Here is a 23850-nt window from a genome sequence, read left to right as displayed (position 1 = left end):
GGGGGGGGGGCAAAAATCTGTGCTTCCTTGTCGCAAAACCTACTTTCACCAACAGTTCGCCATAGGGTGAGCAATGCAGAGATCCGTCACCTTCGACACGTAGACAAAGTCCTTCGCATTCTTGAAGGATGTGTGGCGAGTGAGTTCGGGAAGTGCCCTACGAAGCTGCAAGTCTCGAGCTTGTAGTATCTTCAGTCAACCCAGCTGACTTCGTGTCCGTGCGCCTACTCGTGCCCCAGAAAATTAACACCATTTGTGTCTATGCTCCTTTCCAAGCGAAGATAGCGCTGCCCGTCTATTTCTGAATGTTGTCCGCTTGCAAAAGCACTCCATCCATGCTCGGATTGCCTATCCATCGACTCCATGGCGCAGACTAGAAGCAGCTGGCATATGGACCATGCTGAGATTGTCATCCAGGCGGAGCAATAATTTGCGGACATGCCCCGTGTCCGCGCGACGCTATTCTCCAGGACTCCGATACGCTGATACGGAGGCAAGACGCAGATATCGAGAGTCACGGATGCTACGACCTGTGGGCAGAGGATGTCACCTATGTGCACTATAGGATAAGCGAACTTTCTTCCATCCGCATGCACAAGGATGTTCAAAGGCGGCATATGGGTGTGAGCTGAGAGCCGCCGAGATCAACAAGCTCAGGACCTGCACACGTAGCGTCTTCAATAGTATATAAGACCTCGTATCGTATCTCTCCTTCCCTGGATGCCGGAAACCATCGGACATCAATGGCGCATGGTTCTCCTTCCCTGGATGCGCGTCTCGCTCGCGTGCCAAGTGGACGAGCGCAATGCTAAAATGAGGCGAAGCAATCATTTGGCTTATGGTGGGTAGAAACGCACATGGTGACAAAAAGTTGAAAGACCCAGGGGCCAGAAGTATGAAGCTGCTGGAGACGAAGTGGATATACGCTGGCCAGAAACAATCATCGGGACTTCATGACTCCACCCAGAACATCTAGAGGGGAGGCCCACTGGAAGCATTCTGAGATACAGACTACACCCGGGATATCACTTGCGCTAACGACACGAGAGGGCCCCTCGCCTCTGGGTGTTCGACGTTAGGTATAAGCGATAGGAAGGAAGCCAGCAGTGGTAGTGTATGCATGGACATACCGACCACTCGGAGTACAAAACTGTCGACTGGCTAGGATCTGTATGGAAAGATCAATGTTCCATAATGGCTGTGGCTATGCTGGAGGAACCCGAAACCACGTGCATTGGAAAGCCACAAGCATGAGGATCATGTATGATCTCTCCGTGACTCGGATAGCTTTACGATCTTCCAAGTTGTATCGCGGTGAGCATCGTCCTACCCGGATCCTAGTGCGCTGTTCTCCAAGAGATAACCAAACCAACAGTTGTTCATAGTTGCCAACGTCGGGGCTGTATCCACACGTCACTCCTAGCAGTTATGTCCTCTAGCAAACTATACCAGTCGATGCCGAGAGTTCGTCCATGGCTAGACCAACACGCGTGTCCTGTGTGGTATCACTGCGGCATAGCTGAGGCTTGAGGAACTACACCTCGAGGTAAGTTCCATGCATATATGCATGGCATCCTCGAGCTGACCCGACTTTGTGGCCTGTCATGAAGCGTCGTGGCTGCATTCGTCCGCGCAGAACCCTCAAGGCAGCGTCTAATTGAAGTTGAAGAAAATTACCCTGCTGCACAGTCTTTCCTTCCCTTCATCTTCTGCCTCATAGCTGGACAGCCGCATTTCGTGTTCCATCATCTATCCTTCTGTCGATACTGTGGCCCAGCCTGTGCCGCCCAAAACTGAAGGTGAGTACGTGGAGTCTTTTAGAACTCCAGCTCATCAGTAGCCGTTTTCTGTATACTCTTTTCAACCAGGACGAGCACTTCGTACAATTGATATTTGATGCGTTATGGGGGCCGAGTTTTCCGGCGTAGTCACCATCACGAATCTTGAATTCGACAATCGAGTGACGCTATCAAGGGACAGTCACGCAGAACCGCTTGTGTGTATTGTTCGAGAGCCTGTAGTCTCCGAGATCGAACAGGTGCGGCGCAATGTAACCATACTGCATAAACGTATCGTTGATGCTGAACACTCCTTGCAGTGGGAACTCAGACATGGCAGTGCTGGTCGCTATCAGATCTGGAACGTCAAACACAATTTCGCAGCTTCTGTACATGCAACGTACGACGATGAACCGCAAGTAGTGAGCTTTGCGGGTAAGTATTGGTGGTATCTTGAGAGAGTATCAGATGTGCAATTTGGTCCAAACGCTTATATGTAGGTTATCTCGAGTCTGTTATCGATTGTGAGAGCCTTATAGGTTACTGAGCAGGATTCGCCCGGCGTCAAGACATCAAAGGCACCTTTGCTGGTCGCTGAGCGACGGTGATCCTGAAACGCCAGTAAGTTCCTTCCGCAACCTCAAGGTATGCCTCTTATAACTTCTCTATTCGATTAGATACATCTTCAGCCATTTGCAATGGATCGACGCAAGATATGGAGGGTATGCTCAAAAACATTGTGCTTCTTCCGTATATTTATATTTGATGTTAGATTTCTCCGTATGACACAAACACTAAGAGTGGTGTTGATCATACCGATGCTCATCTACCGATTCTGGTCCCGTCGTTGCAGCCAAGATCAATTGGCGATCAGGATCCGACAAAGCGCGATATTGATGAAGCGGCGTCTCACACAACTCAAGAGTTGGACGATATGTATAAACAGGTCTTGGAAGAAGTCATGCCGGGAGTCAAGAGAGAGGAGATAATCCCTATGCTTCACTCTGTGCTTGGACAAATCGTTATTTCACAGCTGCCACTTTCCACATCCACCCTCATCGCTGTGCGGCAGCACTTTCCGAGCGAGGGCAAGGAGGACAAGGCGCAACGCGCAATCGACGTGGAGCCGATCGTTCGATCGCTGGGCGCATTACTCGTCGGCACGGCTGACGATCAAACACCGATCCGACCGCTCCATGCGTCATTCTACAGTTTTCTGTTGGACAAGGAGCGGAGCGGCAACTTCAGCGTCGAAGGATCGTCGGAGAATCATCGAAGGCTTGCCTTTGCTTCGCTGCAGATCATGAAAATCGGGCTCCGTTTTAATATCTGCCGTCTAGAGAGCTCATACGTGTCCAACTCTGCCGTCTCCAACTTGCAGGAACGCGTTGCGAGGTTTATTTCACCAGAACTGCAATATTCCTGCCAATTCTGGACTTATCATGTTCAAGCCGCGTCTTTCGATTCTGCCCTGGCGAAGGAGGTGCATTTCTTCTTCGATGACGAGCGCATACTCTTTTGGCTCGAAGTGCTCAGTCTGACAAAAAACCTCAGTGGAACCGCTTCTGCTCTATCGTCGATTGCATCTTGGTTCCCGGTGGGTTGATTCCTGCATTTATCTATTCTTGAAAACGAAGTCTAACATCTTCTGAACAGGATAGCGACGATTATTTGCAAGTCAAGAGTACCATCGCAGACACTGAGCGCTTCGTCAGAATGTCCGCGGCAACCATATTGCGAAGCACGCCGCATCTCTATCTGTCAGCGTTATCATTTGCTCCGACATCGTCGCATATATCGCGTAAGTTCTCTGCCAAATTTCCCAGAGGGGTCAGGATTACCGCTGGGAGGATGACCAGGTGGTCGTCCGTGTGGACCACGATGCATGGACATGCGGACACTGTGAACTCAGTTGCGATCTCGCATAATTGGCGACTAATCGTATCTGGGGCGAACGACGATACAATCCGGATATGGGACGCGGAGACTGGGGAATTAGCGTGTGCTCCTCTCCGAGGACACACGGGCTCTGTTTATTCCGTTGCCATCTCCCACGATGGACGACGTATTGTGTCGGGTTCTTGGGACAAGACCGTGCGTATTTGGGATGCGCAGACCGGGAACCAATTGGGCAACCCCCTGAGTGGACATACAAATTGGGTCACCTCTGTAGCTATCTCGCATGACGGACGACGTATAGTGTCGGGCTCAAATGACGCGACGATCCGCGTGTGGGATTTGGAGACCGGGGAACTGCTCGGTGTTCCGCTGAAAGGGCACACAGACTGGGTAACATCCGTCGCCATCTCGCAAGATGGAAAGTCTATCGTTTCTGGATCGTGGGACAAAACAGTTCGGGTGTGGAGTGCAGAGACTGGTCAGCCGTTAGGCGCCCCTCTCCAAGGGCATGCAGATAAGGTTAAATCCGTCGCGATCTCACACGATGGACGCCACGTCGTATCCGGCTCCATGGACAAAACTATTCGTATATGGAACACGCAGACCGGAAAGCAGCTGGGAGCTCCTCTGGAAGGGCATACGGGTTCTGTTGAATCCGTCGCAATCTCCAATGACGGGCACCGCATTGTATCTGGTTCGTCCGACGAGACGATCCGTATATGGGACATAGAAACGACAAGCTTAGTCGGCGCCCCTCTCAGAGCGCACAAAGGCTGGGTCACTTCCGTCGCGATCTCATCTGACGGACACGCTATTGTTTCTGGTTCCAAAGACACGTCAATTCGGGTGTGGGGCACAGAATCCAACGCAGAGACACAAGAGGCACCGGCTGCTCCTCTCAAATCGCGCCCCGGTATGGTCTTTTCCCTGGCGATCTCTCCAGATCGCCAAAGAATCATATCGGGATCGGATGACGGTACAATCCACGTGTGGCACTCGGGGACAGGACAGCTCGTGGGCATTCCTCTCAAACGACACACAGGTTTCGTTCACTCTCTAGCTATATCACATGACGGACAGCGCCTGGTATCCGGCTCAGAAGACAATACGATATGTGTATGGGACCTAGAGGCTGTCAAGGCGCTGGGCTTGCCTTTCAAAGGTCATATTGGACCTGTCCGCTGTGTGGCAATTTCGCATGATGGCCGACTCGTCGTCTCGGGATCTGAAGACGCTATGATCCGTGTATGGAATTCTGAGACCGGGCAATTGAAGAGCGTCCTCAAAGGACACGCATATACCGTCACTTCTGTCGCGATTTCGTATGACGGACAACGCATTATATCCGGTTCGTATGACAACACGATTCGTGTATGGGATGCTGGGACTGGTCAGCTCCTAGGCGTGCCCCTCGAGGGTCACACGAACTGTATCACATCCGTCGCAATTTCGCATGACGGACGGCGTATTGTGTCCGGTTCGGCAGACAACACGATCCGTGTGTGGGATGCCTCCACGGGGGACATGCTGGGTTCCCCCTTTGAAGGGCACACGAATGCTATCTTCTCTGTCGCCATTTCAGATGATTCCCGATGGATTGCGTCTGGTTCTTGCGACAAGACGGTTCGTGTTTGGGATATGAGCACTGGGCTGTTATTTGGCAACCCCTTTGAGGGCCACACGGACGTGGTCATGGCCGTTACATTTTTAGGTGATAAACTCATCGTATCCGGCTCCATGGATGCCACAATCCGTACATGGGAGATTGGAGTGGGTGCGTTCTGCGCTCATCCTCGCTTGCATGCTCGTCATATTGACGGAACATAGATCCGGCTCCCCCAGATGACAAAAGCACATTGCCTGCCGCCCGACCTCCGCACCACCGCCCTATGTGGCTCAAGAAGATGTGGAGTCGTATCAGTCATCATGTCAAAGCGCGTGATGCTGCAGCATCCGTCGCGTCACGGAGGCCTGCACAAGTACAGGGCTGTCCTGGCATTCGTTTTTCCTCCAATCCTGTTCATGCTCTCCGCTTGCCGTCACTAACTTTGCCACTCTTCTTTTCGCGCTCCCTATTCCCCGATGAGCAAGGCTGGCTTGTTGGTCCTAGTGGCGAACTATTGTTCTGGGTGCCGGTTCACCTTCGAGCGCGGATGTGGGTCCCTGCAAATACGTTGGTAATACCCGACGACGCTCTGCAGCTAGACTTGAGTAGTTTTGCGCATGGATTCTCCTGGCACGAGTGTCGTGGGTCTTATCATGGTGTGTAAATGATACGATCGGTTTCCGTACATAATCATCTCTGTGGTCTGTGCAAAGATGTATCACAACGATTACATCAGGCTGGAATGCGAGGTGTAACTTTCTGGCAAGGTAAAGTGTTACCAAGTCCCAGGATAGGTGGGATCGAATATAGCGGTCGAGTGCTGAGAGGAGTGTAACTCACGAACGACTCATCACTTTCATAGTTTATCCTGAACCCATATTATGAATACCCTGCGGTCCGCAAGCAACCAGATGGTTGCTGACACTGATCTTAGTATTTAATGAATATAGGCCGGATCTTCGTATGTGAGCATGGAAAGCGTGTATACTATAGTCAGAGTGGAATCTAGCATCTCATATAAAAAATACCAGTGCTAATGGTATTTTCTAAGCTCGAGTTTACCAGTGTTGTTTACGCGTTATTTGTTATTGGTGGCGCGCCTCGTGAATGTCTCGCAACCGAATCATGACCAGAGGTTGCCCCGACGGCTCGCCATAACGAAACTATATCAACTCCTTGAAAGCTTGATTCCTTGTAGCATGTGTGTGCTCTTGACATCATTTTTGGGTGCACAGACCAGTAATGTGGCACCTGAACCTCATTGAACAGTTCAACCGGTTGGCTGACCAGTTCGAAGCACGTGGCACAACAGATCCTTATCGCTATGTTGTTTTCCGCTAGTCAGCATGATTTCTATCTGGGTCCTGCAACTCCGCTGATCTGCCGTGGTACGTTGAGCTGATTTCTCCAGTCTCGGAGCGTAATCATCAGCACGGCTGCCGCGATCTACATTGTTCCATACCGTTGAGCTCGCGCATGACTGACCGTGCTACGTTTAGCGTTACATTTTACTGGCTGACGTATTAAGATTCCAAATGGGTTTCTAGCAGGATACGAGTAGGTCGTCTTTCTCATGATTCTACCTAGCTTGACAAAGATGTTTTCAGCTGCAACCATGCTCTGATCGACGAGAACCAGCACAACCATCGCGCACGAGGCGTAGACACCTACATCAACGCATAGCCCCGTTGCGAGGACACTGTAAGTATCCCTCCTCAAGATTGTGCTCGTGGACGTTCTGATCTCATCGCGCAGTTAATCTATGACATCCGAACCTCTCGAAGCATGGAAAAAGGCGGAAGATCTTGCAATACTCTGTATTTTTGTTCGTCAACTACATGCATGCATGTCTTCTCTTACACTCAGAGACATATACTTTTTTTCGGTTCTTCAAGTTATTGACAATGTACTTCTGAATATGAGGCGCTCAGATGGAATGACAGGTCAGAAATCCACGGAGTCATATGTCCTTCGGCCATTTTGAATCCGCTCTGGGCGGCATGTCGACGAAATTCTTGGCACTGTCCATAGTTCAACTAGCTCCGTTGGCAGTCTGACATTGACGCCCGCCACGTAGACATTGGTTCCCATGATCATGTATGGTGTGCTGAAAGCTGCTCAAGTTTTAGTCACAATCGCAGGTGGTAGCGCGTCTCAAATCCACGAGTCGAGGTCACCGAGTCTTCGCTCTAGTTGTGCGTCGATCAGAGTATGGGACCAGTCACTGGCCTCATTCATGCTGTTTTCCGCAACACTACAAAGGCCACAAGGTTTGGGGTTTGTGTACGTTGCTCAGGGGCAATTGATGGATGCGTCGGCGACTTGCAAGCACCGCCGTCAACACCGAGGGGAGCTCGCGGTCTTGAGTCCGCTGAGGGGCCCAGTGTCAATTAGCATGAGATCTATTCCGCACTCGCGCCGCCGTTTCAAGGAGACGTGGAGCCCGATCGGCTTCTGACAGCTCGGTAGGCTACGTCTAGTTCAGCATTGAGGTCGATCAATATTCTAATACCTAGACCAGCTCCATCTTCCCCTTGAACAACGTACTGTGCCTCTTCGTGCCTGCTAAGTCGTAGAAAACTCTCATCCTGGATCGGCCGCCCACTTCACCCGGATGGCACTTTATTCAAGGTGCTTTCCTGTCTCAATCTAAGCGGTGGTACCAGACTTTTTATGGAACGTGCCCGAATATCAACATTGCTCAAATTACTGACAACGGGTAAATGATACTCTTGAAACAAAGCGGTACCTTTCTTTGCTGTCAACCAACGGTGACAACTATGGTCCGTCTTCCTACCAAGCCCACAGATGCGCATTTCCTAGTTTCCGCAACATATAAAGCAGCAGTACTTCCACCATAGCCCTCCATTCGCAACCTAACAGCGCGAAGCAACTCTATCACATCGCTCTTTTCAAATCCAATCTGTACGTGCACTGTGACTCAATTTACGCTCGTTGAAGGCTTACATGGCTCAATGTTCACAGACATTCAAAATGTGTGTCGGAGAAAATTGTGCTCCCCAGGCTGCACACTATATGAATGCACAACTGGCCGCGCTACATGAGAATGCCAAAACCTGTATCGAACACCACGACACGAGCGAGAAGTCGCCTGAGCAATTCAGTACGTATTTTCATCTATTATGTCAAACACAAAAATGCTTAGACAGCACAGAATACTCTCATGCTCTCGCAAGGTATACCTTCGTCGATCCTTACACCAAAGGCCACCCCACCATGTTCCAGGCAGATTTTGAGAAGCCGAAACTCGAATTCATCTGTAACCACGATGCCATCCTTCGCCTCAAAATCAAGAAAGGCCTTTATCGTCTTGATTATAATAAAGCAACTAATATGTCCTATTCCGAGAAGTCCGCAGCAATCTCCTCGTTGAAACATCTTGTTCTGACTTCTTACATTCCAGGGACCGATTGCAGGTTTTAACCAATGTAGAACTAGCCTTCCGTGTCGGATTCGAAACCCGCGAGCTGCGCGGCAAAGATACGAAGATCGGTAACGGCCAGAACCTCATCCAGCTGGTCGTCTTTGACCTTTTGAGTGGGTTGATATTTACGTTTGTATTTCTTATGTTGCTCAAAGCTTCCACTCGTAATATAGAATCCCATATGATATCGGTGGAGCCCGCAGTGATTATCGGTCGAGACGCTTTCGTCTACTACATGACCCAGTACCTCTCTTTCTTGCACCAAGCTGGAAACCACGTTCTTTTTTCTCTTCCCGATTTCGACGACGACCGTTACCGTCTGACGGTTGACTTCTCAATCGAGGGGTCTCCAGCCTTCGATATCCAGGAAATCCATGGCATCAACGTGCAAAAGATCAACACCTACCTCTCGTCCGTCTGGTTGAAGGCCGCCATGCTCCTCGGTGGTACGGACGCAATAGAGTCAGAAACAGACTGGAAATCAACGATACTTGCTCAGTACCGGAGCTCTTGGGCTTTACATGGCGATACAGATTCGCACTTCCATATTCGCCTTGGAGCTCCACGCATCCAGCCAATCTGTTCGCGAGAGGCTATTCTCTATTTTACCATCGATGAAGTTGCCTTTTACGAGACAAGCAACTTTGATCTGTGAGTCTGTCCTCCTGACGGTTTGCGTCAATTACTCAACAATCACGCTAGTGAACCGCTTCATCACTACTCTAACTGGGAAGTTGCAATTCTCGTCGATATTGTCCACGAGAAGCTATCCGATGGAAGCGTTACTCGCTGTGCGCTCGACCTCACAAGTGCGTTTCCCTTCTTGTTTAAAGATGCCGGCCTGACCTGATTGGTTCCTTTAGCGGCTCGCGCGTATCATCGTTTCTGCACCTTCCCTGGGCTCGATCACGCGAACGAGGTTATGACGTCCCACTGTACGCGTCTCCTCGAGTTTTTCACCGCAAGCTATCTCGATATTCTGGAGAGCGTTGACTTCCACGTCATCTACCACTTTGATGCCCGCTGGCAGATCTGGGACACTGTCGACGTTTGTGGAAGCAACGACAGCGACAGCGACACTGGCGATGGAATCGAAAGCTGGAAACTGACTGTTGGCGACCACACTACCAAGCATGCCTCTTGGGTCGAGAGAGTCACACGCTGTGCTACCTCCGGCTTCGACCATGTCTCTGCAATCTCTCAGTCATCGATAAACGCATTATTCAATACTCTCTGGACCCTTGGCTCTACGGCGAAGATTACAGATCATACATCGGCCGTGGCGAAGTGGAAATACGAGAAGTTCTTCTCAGCCACGTTCAAGCCTATGACTATTCGCCTACTCAGCAACGGACGTGCGATTGTCTGGATTCACGTGGAGCGGGGTCACTTGAAAACGTTGCGCAACTGGCTGCCTTGGATTGAGTATGTTCTTATCGTCCTAGTCCCTAATATTTCTCACGTTCGATATTCCACAGGAGCGTAGACCACAAATTTGAGGATTGGCATCTCGCCTTCGAGGTGAAACTTGGGAAGTGCACTCATGCGGAACTGGACGTATCCCAAAAGTGGTTGACCAAGTTCGCGGAAACAGCGGTGTTCAAAGAACACGGAAGTCATCACGATCGTCACCTTGAACACTTATACCTTGACTTCAAGCGTATGTTCGCTCATCGCTTTCGCTTAGCTGACAATTGACAATGTACACTGCTTCAGATGCCGAATTTCTGCACGAGTTCTCCAGCTTTGACACCTTATTTCATGGGACCGATCACCGTCCCATTGACCAAGTTCAAGCAGCAGTCCACTATCTAAAAAGCCACTACCTCCCACATCTTGGGCACTGGGGTCTCAACATTATCCACACCGTCCCCATCTGGACCTCTAAGTCCGATACTCCTTCTTGTGCATTGACAAGCATCGCCTTCCACGTCTATGCTAAGGATGCCATTACGCGACACAACTGGGCACACATCTCTGCCACACTTGAGCCGGTGATCGTGTTGCTGGGGATGACGCGGCATCGTCCCTTGCCTTGCACCCGCCTCGAATACTCTGCGAATTGGGTCATCCGGCTGACGAAAGGGATTTCATACAGCACCGTTTGCATCTCGCGCGCGGCATTCCTGGAGCGTCGTCTGCTCCATTTGCTCTCTCATGTCAATGCTGTTACAACTGTGGTACCCAAGTTTTATGGCATCCACAATGGAGTCTGGAAGCTAGACCTCACAACATGGGCCAAGCACGAGTGGAAAAATTCGGACGAGTGCAGGTGGTCGCTTGTTGATGACCAGCATGGTAAAATGAAGTACAGATGGCAGCATCGTGATGCGTGGAAGTATGAGCATGAGGGCACTGGTGATGTTGCCGATGGCACATACTCAATTATCTGTAAGTGTTTACGTTGCGAAAATCATTGTATGTACTGAGAAGCCCACACATAGGCCTCACACGCAACTTTGTTGAGATTCCTACGGCATCGCGGCACAAATCCCTCGATATTAAATTGTGGGGAGAAGTTGAGATCGAAACAAACTTCGTCTCCGGCTCTCATCGAGGAAGGTACGTTTCTGCAGCTAGCCGTGACCAAAGCATCATACTCATGATGCTTATCGTTTAGTGCCAAGTCTTCTGCCACCTGGGATGCGACGTTGTGTATTCAGTCGGATATTGACGGCCTCAAGGTCAAGGTCATCGGTTCAACATCACCCAAGTTCCAAAAGACTGTCTATACAGGCGACAAGACCTCTGCCATGTTCGGCGACCTCGAAGTCAGCCTTCGGAAACAGCTCCCGCACACAGTTGACCTGAGCAAGGTCCTGCACGAGCTCCGAGCGTTCGAAGGCATATGGAAGTATGGATATGCCGGGACGCAAACTTATCATCTCGCGAATCCCGTCTTCACCACCCACGGTGACATCATGTTCGAATTGCGTCCTCACGTTCATCAGACGGGCACCAGCGGCGGCTCGCTTCGCCCCTCCGGTCCACATGGTCTCCGAAGCCCAAAGTCTAGCTCTAGCCTCCGTTCAAACTCGTCCTGTAAGCCTCGCTTTGCTTCTGCCACCTGTTAACGGCCTGATTTTGTTTTAGTTTTCGGGAAGGTGAAGGAGATTGTTAACTCAGCCCTGCATGACGTGGCCGATGATCAACACCATGACCATCATGCACAGAATGGCTATGACGTTTTCACCAATGGCCATACGATGCACAACGGTGGCATGCATACAATGCAAACTCTATCACTCGATGTCGATGAGAAACAAACAATCGTCGTTGAGGAGACCCAGGAGATAGAGGGAGATCAACCGTCCTTTCTGGTGCCTGAAGTGGTCGTGGCGTAGCCTTCACTGGCATTCTCTGCCTTTGTGTCTTTGTTGCTGCTGTGATTATTGTGCTGTCTCAACTGAGACTTGATTTATGGTTGAGAAAGGTTAATGTGCAGATCATACAGGAGCTCACATGGTCAAGTGAAAGACATTTTTTACAATAGTGTAAACAATTTGTGGAACAAATCGACACAACATTGAATGACACTGCAAAGTTCATGTTACCAACCAATATATTTTGTTTCCCCCGTTGTTCAACTTGCACCCTCAATCTTCTCACAGCGAATGATCCTGCATGTGACAACTAGCGTATGATATGACACTACATCCAGAGTGTTCTTCGTCTCATATCTCCCAATCAATGAGGAGCCCATATGGCGCTATTAGGTCGTTGCTCATCATGATGACTGCCGGACAAATGTTTTTGTGCAGAATACCAGCTATCTCCCATGCATCACGGTGGGCTGCAACAAGATGAGCGGTGGAACGATTATAAATATCAAGGAACACACCTTGAATTGCGTCGTACATTACGGCGATGAGCTCACGACTGCTCCTGAAAGTCTCCAAAGGCCTTCCAACGGGACTAACGACCATGCGATGCAGTGTACGAGTATTCCAATTTCCTGCCACGAGTAACGGTTTAGAGCCATCTGATGCGGACCGTGGCTCTCCGAGATAACCAGCGATTTCCTCTGGATGCCCCATCGTCTCTGAATCCAGGCGTGAAGGAGTCAAGACGTTTCTCGAACAATCGGGACCCGAAGGGTCGTAGTTTATGTTCGTGTAGAGGACTATCGCGTCCGGAGACCACCCTCCACGCATGAGCTCCTTCACACATTCTGTCGCATACTTGACTAGACGTTTGTCACGTTGTCTCCGCGCACCTGTCGTGTCTTCGTCCGCAGGTTGACTGGTAGACCATTCTCGGCTCAATGCATCAACGATGAACCCTATGAGATGCCCATCACATGCTTTCTGAGACACGATATGAATAAGAGGAATTGCCAATCGCAGGCTAAGGAAAACCCACGAGTAGATGCCTCTTTTGAAAGAGACATGCAAGGAGGTTTCCTATGAGATTGGTTAATGATGTGGAATTGTCGAGATTTTCAATCCTTACTTTGGTCGACAGATTTCATCTAGATATGTCGGAAAGAGACACTTCGATTGTTCAACCAATGTCTAGGATTCGTGCACTGAGAATAAAATATACTTCCCTCCGACCAGCCACACTCACTGTTGTACAGCTTTACTCACCAGTAGTGCCGCGTAAGTTCAAGTCAGAACCGAGAGCATACTATTATGTGGTGGCGGAGCGGACAAGTCAAAGACGGTCCCGAAGTGAATGTAAAATATATGCAAATACTCACCACTGCAAATAAACAAGGATGCAGAGAAGAAGCAAGAGCGACGTAGTAGTACAATTATCGTGGCTCGCGCAGGTGGCCTTGGCCAGCACGGCTCAGGGCGGTTCAAGTACTAAAAGCTTGTGGCTGTCGTTGCCGTGCCATGGCAGAGATGCGCTCTTTGAATTCCACAAGTTCCATTGGATGGCGAACGATCGCGCGTCTCCGCGACTCAAGTCGGGAGCCAGATCCTGTAACAACCACGTTGTTCAACCAGTTGGTGTGCAAAAATTCAGTACGCCATACGAGATGAAGGTAACAACGTTATCCCTAACGAGAGATCTCGCAAACAACACATCCACCCATATCATAAAATGCGGAACTATAGTATCGACAGCAACTACCCAAGGAAGCAGTACACATTCCTGTATCGTAAACCCACAAGAGGCCCAGAATTTATCCAACAATAAATATACAACCGTCCATGTCTTCCTTACCACCACGGATGGCAGTCCCCTCCATCCCAAACCCAGACATCCTTCTCGTCACCCACAATCATCTTGGCACGTTCCATCCACGCGCCGTCATAGACGTCACGCACCCACCAGCGTACGAGAGGGTGACCGAGCACCCATTTGAACCATATGTAGAAATGCCACGAGTAGCTGGTTACGACCCGCGGGTTCACATAGATACGCTGTAGATCGTACACACGGCGCATGTCGTACGGCAGTAGGAATGACTCCGACGAAAAACACTCCCCTGCGTCTCTATCAGCCGACCGGAATCGAAGTGGTGGCGTCAGTGCAGGAGATGGGCCCCGCAAAGACGGATCGCGTGCGGCCGGGTGTGTAGGAGGAATGGGACGAGGTAGAGGGGAAGTTGATAGGGTCGTGTTTGAACGAAGTGAGATGGGAAGCAATGGGTCAGCAGCAAAGACGACCATTCCATTCCAGCAACTGAAGACAGGCACCGGTGCATCTTCATGCATCAGCTTGATCGAAGGTGCATCAATGAAAAATGGCCAACTGCACCGTGGATCAGTAATTATACAATGTACAGGAAACCTCCCACGTACACTGTGCTCGTGAGGTGCCCAAGGCGATCTCGGAGGACCCACGCATCATACGCTCTAAGACACGATCAGGAAAAGGACCTGATGAGAACAACAACAACTCACCCAAAATGATTGAAATCCATGGCACAAGCCATATCATATTGGCCATCCGCAGTCTCCAGCAGCTCAATGACGCTTTCCGGTTCAACATATACGTCATTGGAGAACAACACTCGACTGTAGCCCCCATTCTCTACCAAAGGCTCCATAACGCGATTGCGTATCGCTGCAAGGAAGTTGATCCGGTTGTTGAACGACAGATCTCCCGGCTTCACGATAGTGTCGTCCCTAACCAACACGCGATGCGCAACACCCATATCCGATAACTTGGTAGCAAAATCTGAAAGGAGTTCCGGAGATCTATCTGTCGAGGAAGATTCGACAATAGAAACAAAGACGTTCTGTGTGCCCAGGTAGGATATCACGGTGAGGAAGGTGTTCGTCCAGTAAGGTAAGATTTGTTCGTTATTGTAGAACGCGGCAGCAATATAGATCTTCTCTGTGAAATTGGTAAGATTGGCGAACGCGGAAGAGAGGGATACAAGAGCAGATCAACATCAATTTACAGAATACGAACTGCGAAATGCCTTGACAGAGGCCACTATGAACGTGAGACGGCTAAGAGATCAGAATGATCTGTACACACGAAATCCCACGATATGTGCGGACTTAATTACAGTCAAGAAGACATATTGAGCCCAGATGTTGCAAAAGCAGAGGCCAACATGATAAATCACAATCCGCTAGAATCAGGGGACGACCGAGATCAATCATGCACAGCGGAAACAAAGATGACTGGAGACGCAAACGTCTACTAATAAAAAAAAAACCTCCGACGAGGAAAACACGAAAGATAAGAGACTGACCTCCCTTCCCATAGCCATTAGGATAGGGATGTGGCTTGTCGGCAAGGACTTGTTGAATTACCGGCCTGTATCGAATGTCGTTCGGGTGCTCATAGTGAGCGCCTTGCCAGAGTCCGGCGAGCGCAATGGACACATAGAGCCCAACCTGAAACCACCAGAACCACTCCCAGCCCAGTCCATGGCGTGACCGATACTGCTTTTCGTTTGGAGACACCGATCTCGATGTACGGTCACTGCCTGGCAGCAGCTGGTCCTCCGCATCGTCTCCAGAACCTGAAATTCTGGGGCTACCGGCTCGCGAGCTCACCCGAGAGCGCACCCTCCGTATTCTGAACCACCATACTGCTGCCTCCCAACCAAGCATCCAGACCAGCCATATTGCCGCGTTGATAGGGGCCACTGCTAGCGCGAGAGCCCATGTTCGCCAGGATGGGGGAAAGGCGGGCTTCCAGATACCGTTACAGTCGTAGATTATACACCATTTCGCGTAGGCAACGTTATAGAGCAGAAAGAAGGTGATGAGAGGTAGAAAGAACGGAGTACGCAGCACTTGAATAAGTAGACGGAAAAAGCCCGCAAGGTTCCACCGAGGTCGCCAACTCCGGGGCAGTCTCATGTGTGCTGCAGCAGTTGTCCCCGGTCAGGAAAGAAGAAGGTAGCTGCCAGCTCCCGCTTGGTATCCGAAGAATTGAGCTCTGCCTGGACGAGAAGAGAGAGGAGGCGGTGGATGCGGAGACAGCCAACTTCGCATTTTCAATCAGAACGCGCGCCCAGTGTGGAACTTGACAGTTTGCGCGCCTTCGGCATTGTATTCGGCACCAGGCGCGTCGGAGATGGCGGTGTTTGAATACGCCATCACCACATCGTTGCGTCCTCGGAAGACTGAATCATGACTACGACGAGTCTCTGGAATTGTTGCGAGTTACTTCGAGCATTATCCCAGTTGCAACACAGCAAGACAATCTTCATAAACCTACAGGAACGATTCCGCCCGTACCCTGATTCTATCGCCTTCACTGATGACTTGGAAGCACGGCGACGGACCACTCGGAAAGTAATCCTGGACCATATTCAAGCTATAAATACGCTGCAAAGGCAGTGGAATGCGCTAGCGCCAATCTCTCGCCTCCATCCAGAGCCTTTGACCGACATTCTCATGCAATTTATATGCTTTGCCAAGGAAAGGGTAGCACACTGCCGGCGGGTGTGAGTGGTTCATGTCTGCTCACTAGCGCAATGTCACCCTTGCATCTTCCGCTACGTGGAACCAAATTGTCGTAATCAAGGATTCGAAATGTATGGAAGAGTTCATTATTCGCTCGGGGAAGAGTGTCATCTCTCAATCTGGACATGCATCACCTGGCGGAGACCAAAGAACTTCGTATTCTTACGTCTTTAACTCTCTTCTAAAAAAAACTTTTAGGCCATCCTCAACCCCAGCGCTAGAAGCACTGGTCCTCAAATAACTATCACGGAGATCACACACCGGATGTGACACAGAAATTCAGCATGCCTGTTCTACTTCCCACTCACATGGTTTCTCTCCTGCGCCGCTTAGAACTCGTGGGTTGCCCAACTAGTGAGGATTTGGAGGCGTTTTTATGTCTTGGATTACTGAACATGCCACTATTCGCAATCCAAATAACGCCCCCAAGATGATGGTAGCGAAACTGCTTGCCAAGCTTGAAAATATCTCTTCGTTGAAGAACCTATGTGTATCCTTGAGTCAAATACCCTTGACAGACTCTTTTTTATGGACTCCGCGTCCTCGATCTCACCGGCGCCGTACAATGTTGCACAGAGATTTTGGACTAACCTGAGCTCCTTTATGAAGTCTCCTTGGTGACCAACTGTCCAGGGGACAGGATCCAAAGTCTTACGGATGCTCTCTTGCATCAACTATGTCACCCTCTAATAAATTCACATACAGGCTGAATCTTGTGTATGAACAATGCGGATATCGACAGGTTTCATATTCCAATCAGCTGCTCAACATGCAGTCAATCTAAAAAATTGCGACTGTCTATGCGGTCGGCGATCTTCAGTGTTCGAAGTGGGTTGAGTGGAGGCGCTGGGGCAGATGCACAACCTCTTTGCGCTGTCGATGGATGAAATGGATAGTCTTTTCGGACCTCACTGGGATAATCACCACCACGCGGACGACCAATCCAGCTCTAAAACAGAAAGTATGCAGGCTATCCCGTATGTCTTTCCTCGACTACAGTAATTAACGCTGAAAAGTGTTTAATTCAGATGCAACGAAGGATCGGTTCGTTACTACAGTGAGATTGGGGTGTTTGGGCAGTCATTGTTAGATTGCATTGACAAGTGGGATGAGAATGGCCTGCACATACGAAGGCTCGGTTTGAGACAGTACAGAGACCTAAAAGAGATGGAGGTGAGTAGCTTCAGGAAGATGGTAGGCAGTCTCAAGTGAGATAAATGGGATGGGCCTGATAGGATCTTGACAACAAGACAGCAACAATCAGATGGATTTTAGCCCGGTAATGAAACGTAACATCGTAGTACAGGGATTTGGGGGCTGTACCGAAAAGATAGAGACAGGAGGCTTTGTTCATTGTCTTCTGAGCTTATAGTCATTCAAGGATTGCAATTTTATGTGCACGATTTATCTACATGCCCGTCTATTGAGCTTGCGCATTGGCATGAGCCGTTGGCGCCGGCGCCGGCAGATTTGTGATCTGGATTCCGAAGTCTTCCTTCTCCTCTCGCGATACGTACATGTACGTGGGACGGTTTGCACTTGAATTGACTGTAGGTAAGACTGTATGCTGTATGATTCATGAATACTGAAACTGATAAAATGGACAAAGTGCCCATTCAACGATAGAGTCCAACTTTGAAGAGCCTCGGGATAAATATCTAGCAATCACGTACGTCTCTGGAGGCTTATTCCCTTTAGCCAAACTGCATTATGTTGACATGTCCTCAGGAGGAGAGTAACTATGAATACTACGCCGAGCTCAAAAGATATCATTATGAACGTCGACGGCATGTCACCACAAACTCTAGAGGACGAGATTTGCGGTTACCTTCGAATCGTGGCAAAGCTCAGGAGACAACTCAACACATTCGCGCCGATCTCTCGTCTTCCCCCAGAAGTCCTGGCGCAGGTCTTCATCCATCATATCGATCAGAGCTTGAATACCCTCAGAATTGAGAACTTCTACAAGTGGGTACAGATTACGCATGTCTGCTCGCACTGGCGGATTGTGGCGCTCGCATTCCCGCGAGTCTGGAGTTGCATATGGATCCCCATTAGCCTAACATGGATGAACGAAATGATAACGCGTTCCAAAAGTGTCCCCTTATCCATCAACGCCGTATATCTTTCCTTTGGCGCTGAAGCGGATAGAGCTGAGCTTAATTGCGTGGCTTCCGAGCTTATGGGACGTCTTCAGTCTCTCAAGCTTCGCTCAAGTCCTTACATGCATCAGAAATTTTGGGAACAAGTCAAAGAACCTGCCCCATTGCTACAGAGCTTGATCCTAATTAATGAAGCAGATTATGGTGGTTCTGATGCCTCGAACGCACTGAACTTGCCGATCTTGCTAACCCCCAATCGCGCCCCCCAGCTTCACAAGCTTGAAGTCCACAACTATCCCAATTGCTGGGAGAACATTTCATACCTTGGCTCGCTCCGCGATCTCGTTCTCTGCAATGAAGACAATGAACCGGATACAATCTTAACCACGATACCGATGGCTCAACTCTTCAGCGAGCTGGAGAAGCTTCCTAGATTGGAAAGTCTCACTCTCGATCGTGCTTTCCATCTGACCACTCCGGACATACTTGCCAAATCATATTCACTCCCCCATATCCATTCTCTCTCACTCGGGGGTGATCTGTCAGAGTGCACGGAGGCGCTGAGCCACCTGACTCTCCCACCTGGCGTCTCTTTCAAGCTATCGATCCATACATCCGGTGGAAATGTCCAGAAATTCGCACAGGTGGTGGCTGAGAAGATAAATCCGCTTGCAGCGAAGCCGCTGGGGGTTCTATGCGTCCATGAAACGAACGATGACCTACATATTCGGGCTTACAGTCGCGAGAAGCAGCAGTTGGCAGAACACATCCGAAACGCAACTACACCGAGTGATCCTGTCAATACTCACGAATGGGAATGGTCAGAGCGGCAGCAGTGCGTACTCGACTTGACAATTTCCGGCCACGCAAACATGCCGGGCATGGTACTTTGCGTATGCAAAACCCTGCCGATCTTGGAAATATCATTCTTGTTCTTGTCGGGCCACGTTGTAGAGAACGACGAAGTTTGGCTGGAAGCGTTTGGAAGACTGGAAAGGCTTACCATTTTATGGGTACATGCAGATTGGAGGCGCACCGCCAGTGCATTGCCAGAGCCACTATTGGGTCGGATGGTTAGCCACACGGACGAACCGGGAACTCCGTACTACTTCCCGAAGCTCCGAGTCCTCAAACTGGACGGAGTCTATTTCCAAAGCCTCCAAGAGCATTGTGACGAGATACGCGGCACGTTTTTTGAATCACTCCTGAATGGCCTAGCAACGCGATCAAGGCGAGGATGTCCGGTCCCTTCGCTCATCTTGAGAAAGTGCATCAACCTATTGGAGGACGATGTGAACGAGCTCAGCCAATATGTGAAAAAACTTAGCTGGGATAAATTAGAACAGTTCGATGATGATCATGACTACGCCAGTTCCTACTAGACGAAAATTTCATTCATCAAGATAATTCTGAGATGTGTACTTACGGTTTGTAGTACTTGTAGCAGGCATTAGACCTTGATGTCACCTTTTGCTAATCTAGAGGCCGACTTGAAGACTCAATTGATCGCGGTGCATAGATGCCTAAGGTCGACTCGCTGCAACGTCTGCTTTGGGAAAGAAAAAGTAAACACACTTGATGTAACAACGCGCGCATCGCTCGTGCTGCGATCTGCTACAACGAATCCGTTAGTGTTGGAGAACATTGGAGTCTGACTCGAGTCGCAGTCTCAGTCTCGCTCAGCGCTCAGCGCTCAGCCATCGCAAAGTTGCGAACGGAGCTGGAATGACCCACACTGTGGCGAGGGATAAATAAATGTCTCGCGTCTTGCAGCATCTTCCTTGTTGGACTTGTTCTGGTGACTCCCGATCCGCATTCAAAGTGGAGCACCAGTATGTCCACACAAATTACAAGTTCTATTGGTGAGCTGACTTGATTCATCAAGTCGCTATATAGCCAAGCCTTCAGTTCTTTCATGTGCTAGCGCAGCGATGGACCGGGTAGGATCAGCGTGAGTACCCTCAGAAAGTCTTTGACGCCTCAAGACAACTCACGGTCTTTCCAGAGATACAGAGCTCAAGACGCAGCCTCTCCACCTAGCGGTCTGTACAAATACCGCTCTAACGCGGCAAGCTATAGAGAAAGAAATCACTGATCATCTTGGAATCGTTGCGGTCCTCAAAAGGAGACTTAACACGCTTGCGCCTATCTCTCGCCTTCCACCGGAGCTTCTTGCCGCAATATTCGTGTTGATTGCCACCCAGTATGAGAATAGCAAATACCTGGTACAATTCACACACGTTTGCTCGCACTGGCGCGATACGGCTCTCGCTTTCCCTAGAGTGTGGTGTCACATCGTCCTTCCAGCACATCCTATGCTCTTAGATGAGCTTCTGGCTCGCTCAAAGGACGCTCCACTCATTATCAACGTTCGCTACATTACGAGATACGGTGCGAGAGCGGACTCGGAGCCTCTCGCGTTGACAATGAAACACTTAGAAAGAGTTAAAGAGCTTCGTATTTCTGCACCTTCCGAAGTACTACATAACATTTGGCAGGGTTCCAACAGCGTGGCCCCTCTGCTAGAGATTTTGCATGTGCGCAACGACTTTTCGCAATCCGAATCGTCCTCACATTCGTCAAAATTGCATCTCCCTATTTTGCATCCCACCAGTGTCGTTCCCCTCCTTCGCCGATTGGAGGTTGAGCACTTCCCAAATTGTGGGGGCACTTTCCCGGCCACCACTTCACTCCGGCATCTCAGCATTCGCAACAAGAAGCATGGTCTTGCCAGAGTCGAACTATCCAAGCTGCTTAGCCAGCTGGAGAAAATGCCTGCCTTGGAGACGCTCCTGCTTGACGATGCCTTCCAGGTGACACCGGGCGCATGCGAACGGATCTTCTCGCTTTCTCGGCTCCGATCCCTCAATCTTTCGGCGACGACGACGGAATGTGCTAATGCCCTGACTCACCTCCAGCTGCCACCTACTACCCGCCTTGAAATCTACTGTCAGGGACAGGATATGAAAGACTTTTCCGAGGCTCTGGCAGGCACAATTTCTCATCCGGATCGAAGACCGTGGCGCAGCTTGCATGTCTATCGACTACGCACGGGGACCTCCTACATCAACTTGTACGAGGGTGATCAGCGCAAGTGGTTCGCTATGAATCGGGATCATGAGGCCCTTCCTTGGGGGAAACCTGAGATGGCAGTGCGTTTTGCGAATGCGCCAAATACACTGGTCACCATTTGCAAGACTTTACCGCTCTCCAATGTGCAGTCGTTGTTCGTGTCAGGGACAGTCGCCAGAACCGCCGGGGAGTGGTTGCAGGCATTTGGGAAGATGGATCAACTATCCACGGTGTGGGTGCAGCATGAAGCGGCTTCGGCATCCCTCGCCCGGGCACTACGCTATCAGAACAGTATGCAGCAGCAGGACGGGACCGGAGGGATAGAGCCGAAATCGCGTTACTTTTCTTCGTTAAGAGTGCTCAAATTGGAAGGCGTTCACTTCAAAACGCGAGACGAGGTGGAAGAATGTATCTTGGGCAATTTCGGTTGGGCTTTACTAGACTGTCTAAAGAGTCGTGCAGACAACGGTATCCCACTTTCGAAGCTTATTCTGCGAGAGCGTGTTAATACACTCAAGGAAGAGGACATTGAGAAACTCAAGAAATATGTCGAAACACTCGATTGGGATGAGTGGTTGGAGGGCTACGAGTTTAGTGATGAGGAGGAGGAAGAGGAGGGGGACTATTACAGTTCTTACGACGATGAAGCTGAATCGGAATACGATTTTCACAGCGACTATTGATATCTCACATTTGAGCGTCCCTAATCTTCGGTTTGAGAAATCGCAACTAGTTTGTCACATGCTTGATTTTTACTTTTACCATCGCACTCAGACCCTCGTTTCGTTCCCAACCTCGTTCCAGAACAAACATCTTTGGATGTAAATGTCCTCCTGCTCCTCCATGTGTGACTCTGTAGAGTTTGGTCCGCCCTCCTGGTTGACAAGACGCTGGTGGCTGGACGCAGAGAGCCATAGTGGCGACGATGCGAGCGGCTTGAACGCATTTGGATCGAAGGCGCGTGCGAAGCTTGTCCAGTATCCGATGGTCTCTGTCGCAAGCACCTGTTCGGACGAATTGAAGGGCGCGAAAATAGCTGTAGGCGCGGTGGGGTTGGGGCCGGAGCTGCAACACATGCATCATGAAATGGCCGGGAAGTCTGTAACGGAGCACCTACTTCGTGCCTGGAATACGTAGCTCCGAGTCAGCCAAAGAACGACATGGGAAGAACCGCGGCGTACCTTGGAAGAGGAAGAACAGCTCGGACGTGTGCATCACGCCCTCCCATGGGTTCGCGGCGAGCTGCACGGGGTCTGGCGTATTGAACCGGTAATTATACACGTTCTCATACCCTTCTGACAGCAGCTTTTGCCCAATGAACCAATCCCTGTGGGCGACACGCATCAATATCACAGTCAGACAACCCAACTCTAAACGCACATGCAGGTAAATACTGTGTCTCCGAATGCAGTCATCGCCCTCTCCCACTGCGACGAGAAGTCGTTCTCTGGGTAAAGCTCTATCATTCGGTCAATCGTTGCGTTCGACTGACCAAGATCACCTTTAGTGACGAGCCGTTGAAGGAAGGGCAGGGCAACGTACAAGATACAAGTATCGCTTCATGAGCGCCTCCACGAACCCCTCCGTCGTGTTCACAAAGTTCGCGGGGTTCCCAACAAAGATTGAACCATCATCGGTAACGTGCCCGCCGATAAACGGCATTTTGTGAAACGCGCCGCGTGTTATAAGGCGTGAAGGTAGGTCAGTAAGGAATTGGCCGTCGATAATTGGGAGGTAGGAGCAGTTCGAGGGTCGATCGTTGATCGCGGTGACTAGAGTGGAGAGCGGTGCGGCACGCATGCAAGACATGACCGCACTACTGTCGTTTGTGGCCGAAGTGCAGCCGACAGTCGCAGTAGCATTGGCGAAGCAGAACTATGAGTGCATGAGGGGAAATGAAAAAGATGCGGATAGGGTAGAAATTTACTTCGTATTGCTCCGGGAGGGGAAGTGGATCCATCCCGATACTCTCCGCAATCTTGCGGAATATGAATATAGATTAATCCAAAAGCTTTCTATCGTACGTACCGCAGCTTGAAATGGAAGCTCACCCTCGCCACCA

The 23850-nt window shown here is 50.1% G+C and overlaps 7 protein-coding genes across 7 annotated transcripts; 4 read left to right on the top strand and 3 right to left on the bottom strand.

The window, feature by feature from the left end:
- Positions 1-1903: 1903 nt before the first annotated feature.
- FIBRA_03143 (uncharacterized protein) lies at positions 1904-5947 on the top strand (the record flags this gene model as incomplete). Its single annotated transcript, XM_012324988.1, has 7 exons — positions 1904-2038; positions 2099-2274; positions 2330-2399; positions 2456-2500; positions 2551-3375; positions 3435-5451; positions 5505-5947. The coding sequence occupies 7 exons, from the start codon at positions 1904-1906 to the stop codon at positions 5945-5947; spliced, it is 3711 nt and encodes a 1236-aa protein (XP_012180378.1).
- A 2573-nt stretch (positions 5948-8520) lies between these two features.
- FIBRA_03142 (uncharacterized protein) lies at positions 8521-12072 on the top strand (the record flags this gene model as incomplete). Its single annotated transcript, XM_012324987.1, has 10 exons — positions 8521-8654; positions 8708-8841; positions 8902-9379; positions 9431-9537; positions 9592-10153; positions 10207-10388; positions 10445-11119; positions 11173-11290; positions 11349-11770; positions 11822-12072. 10 exons carry the CDS (start codon positions 8521-8523, stop codon positions 12070-12072), a joined length of 3063 nt encoding a protein of 1020 aa, XP_012180377.1.
- A 330-nt stretch (positions 12073-12402) lies between these two features.
- FIBRA_03141 (uncharacterized protein) lies at positions 12403-13199 on the bottom strand (the record flags this gene model as incomplete). Its single annotated transcript, XM_012324986.1, has 4 exons — positions 12403-12521; positions 12570-13035; positions 13091-13131; positions 13181-13199. 4 exons carry the CDS (start codon positions 13197-13199, stop codon positions 12403-12405), a joined length of 645 nt encoding a protein of 214 aa, XP_012180376.1.
- A 700-nt stretch (positions 13200-13899) lies between these two features.
- On the bottom strand, positions 13900-16005 carry FIBRA_03140 (uncharacterized protein; the record flags this gene model as incomplete). Its single annotated transcript, XM_012324985.1, has 4 exons — positions 13900-14434; positions 14485-14538; positions 14587-15022; positions 15390-16005. The coding sequence occupies 4 exons, from the start codon at positions 16003-16005 to the stop codon at positions 13900-13902; spliced, it is 1641 nt and encodes a 546-aa protein (XP_012180375.1).
- Positions 16006-18355: 2350 nt separating this feature from the next.
- On the top strand, positions 18356-20098 carry FIBRA_03139 (uncharacterized protein; the record flags this gene model as incomplete). The annotated part of the gene is made up of 1 exon (XM_012324984.1): positions 18356-20098. The coding sequence occupies one exon, from the start codon at positions 18356-18358 to the stop codon at positions 20096-20098; it is 1743 nt and encodes a 580-aa protein (XP_012180374.1).
- Positions 20099-20647: 549 nt separating this feature from the next.
- FIBRA_03138 (uncharacterized protein) lies at positions 20648-22471 on the top strand (the record flags this gene model as incomplete). Its single annotated transcript, XM_012324983.1, has 2 exons — positions 20648-20667; positions 20722-22471. 2 exons carry the CDS (start codon positions 20648-20650, stop codon positions 22469-22471), a joined length of 1770 nt encoding a protein of 589 aa, XP_012180373.1.
- Positions 22472-22558: 87 nt separating this feature from the next.
- FIBRA_03137 (uncharacterized protein) lies at positions 22559-23748 on the bottom strand (the record flags this gene model as incomplete). The annotated part of the gene is made up of 6 exons (XM_012324982.1): positions 22559-22853; positions 22906-22912; positions 22970-23115; positions 23169-23275; positions 23331-23663; positions 23716-23748. The coding sequence occupies 6 exons, from the start codon at positions 23746-23748 to the stop codon at positions 22559-22561; spliced, it is 921 nt and encodes a 306-aa protein (XP_012180372.1).
- Positions 23749-23850: the final 102 nt, after the last annotated feature.

The sequence above is a fragment of the Fibroporia radiculosa genome, assembly GCF_000313525.1.
Source record: "Fibroporia radiculosa TFFH 294 genomic supercontigs, scaffold1705, whole genome shotgun sequence".
Classification (NCBI taxonomy): Eukaryota; Fungi; Basidiomycota; class Agaricomycetes; order Polyporales; family Fibroporiaceae; genus Fibroporia; species Fibroporia radiculosa.
Note: the sequence above shows the minus strand (reverse complement) of the source record. Positions and strands in the feature narration are given on the sequence as shown.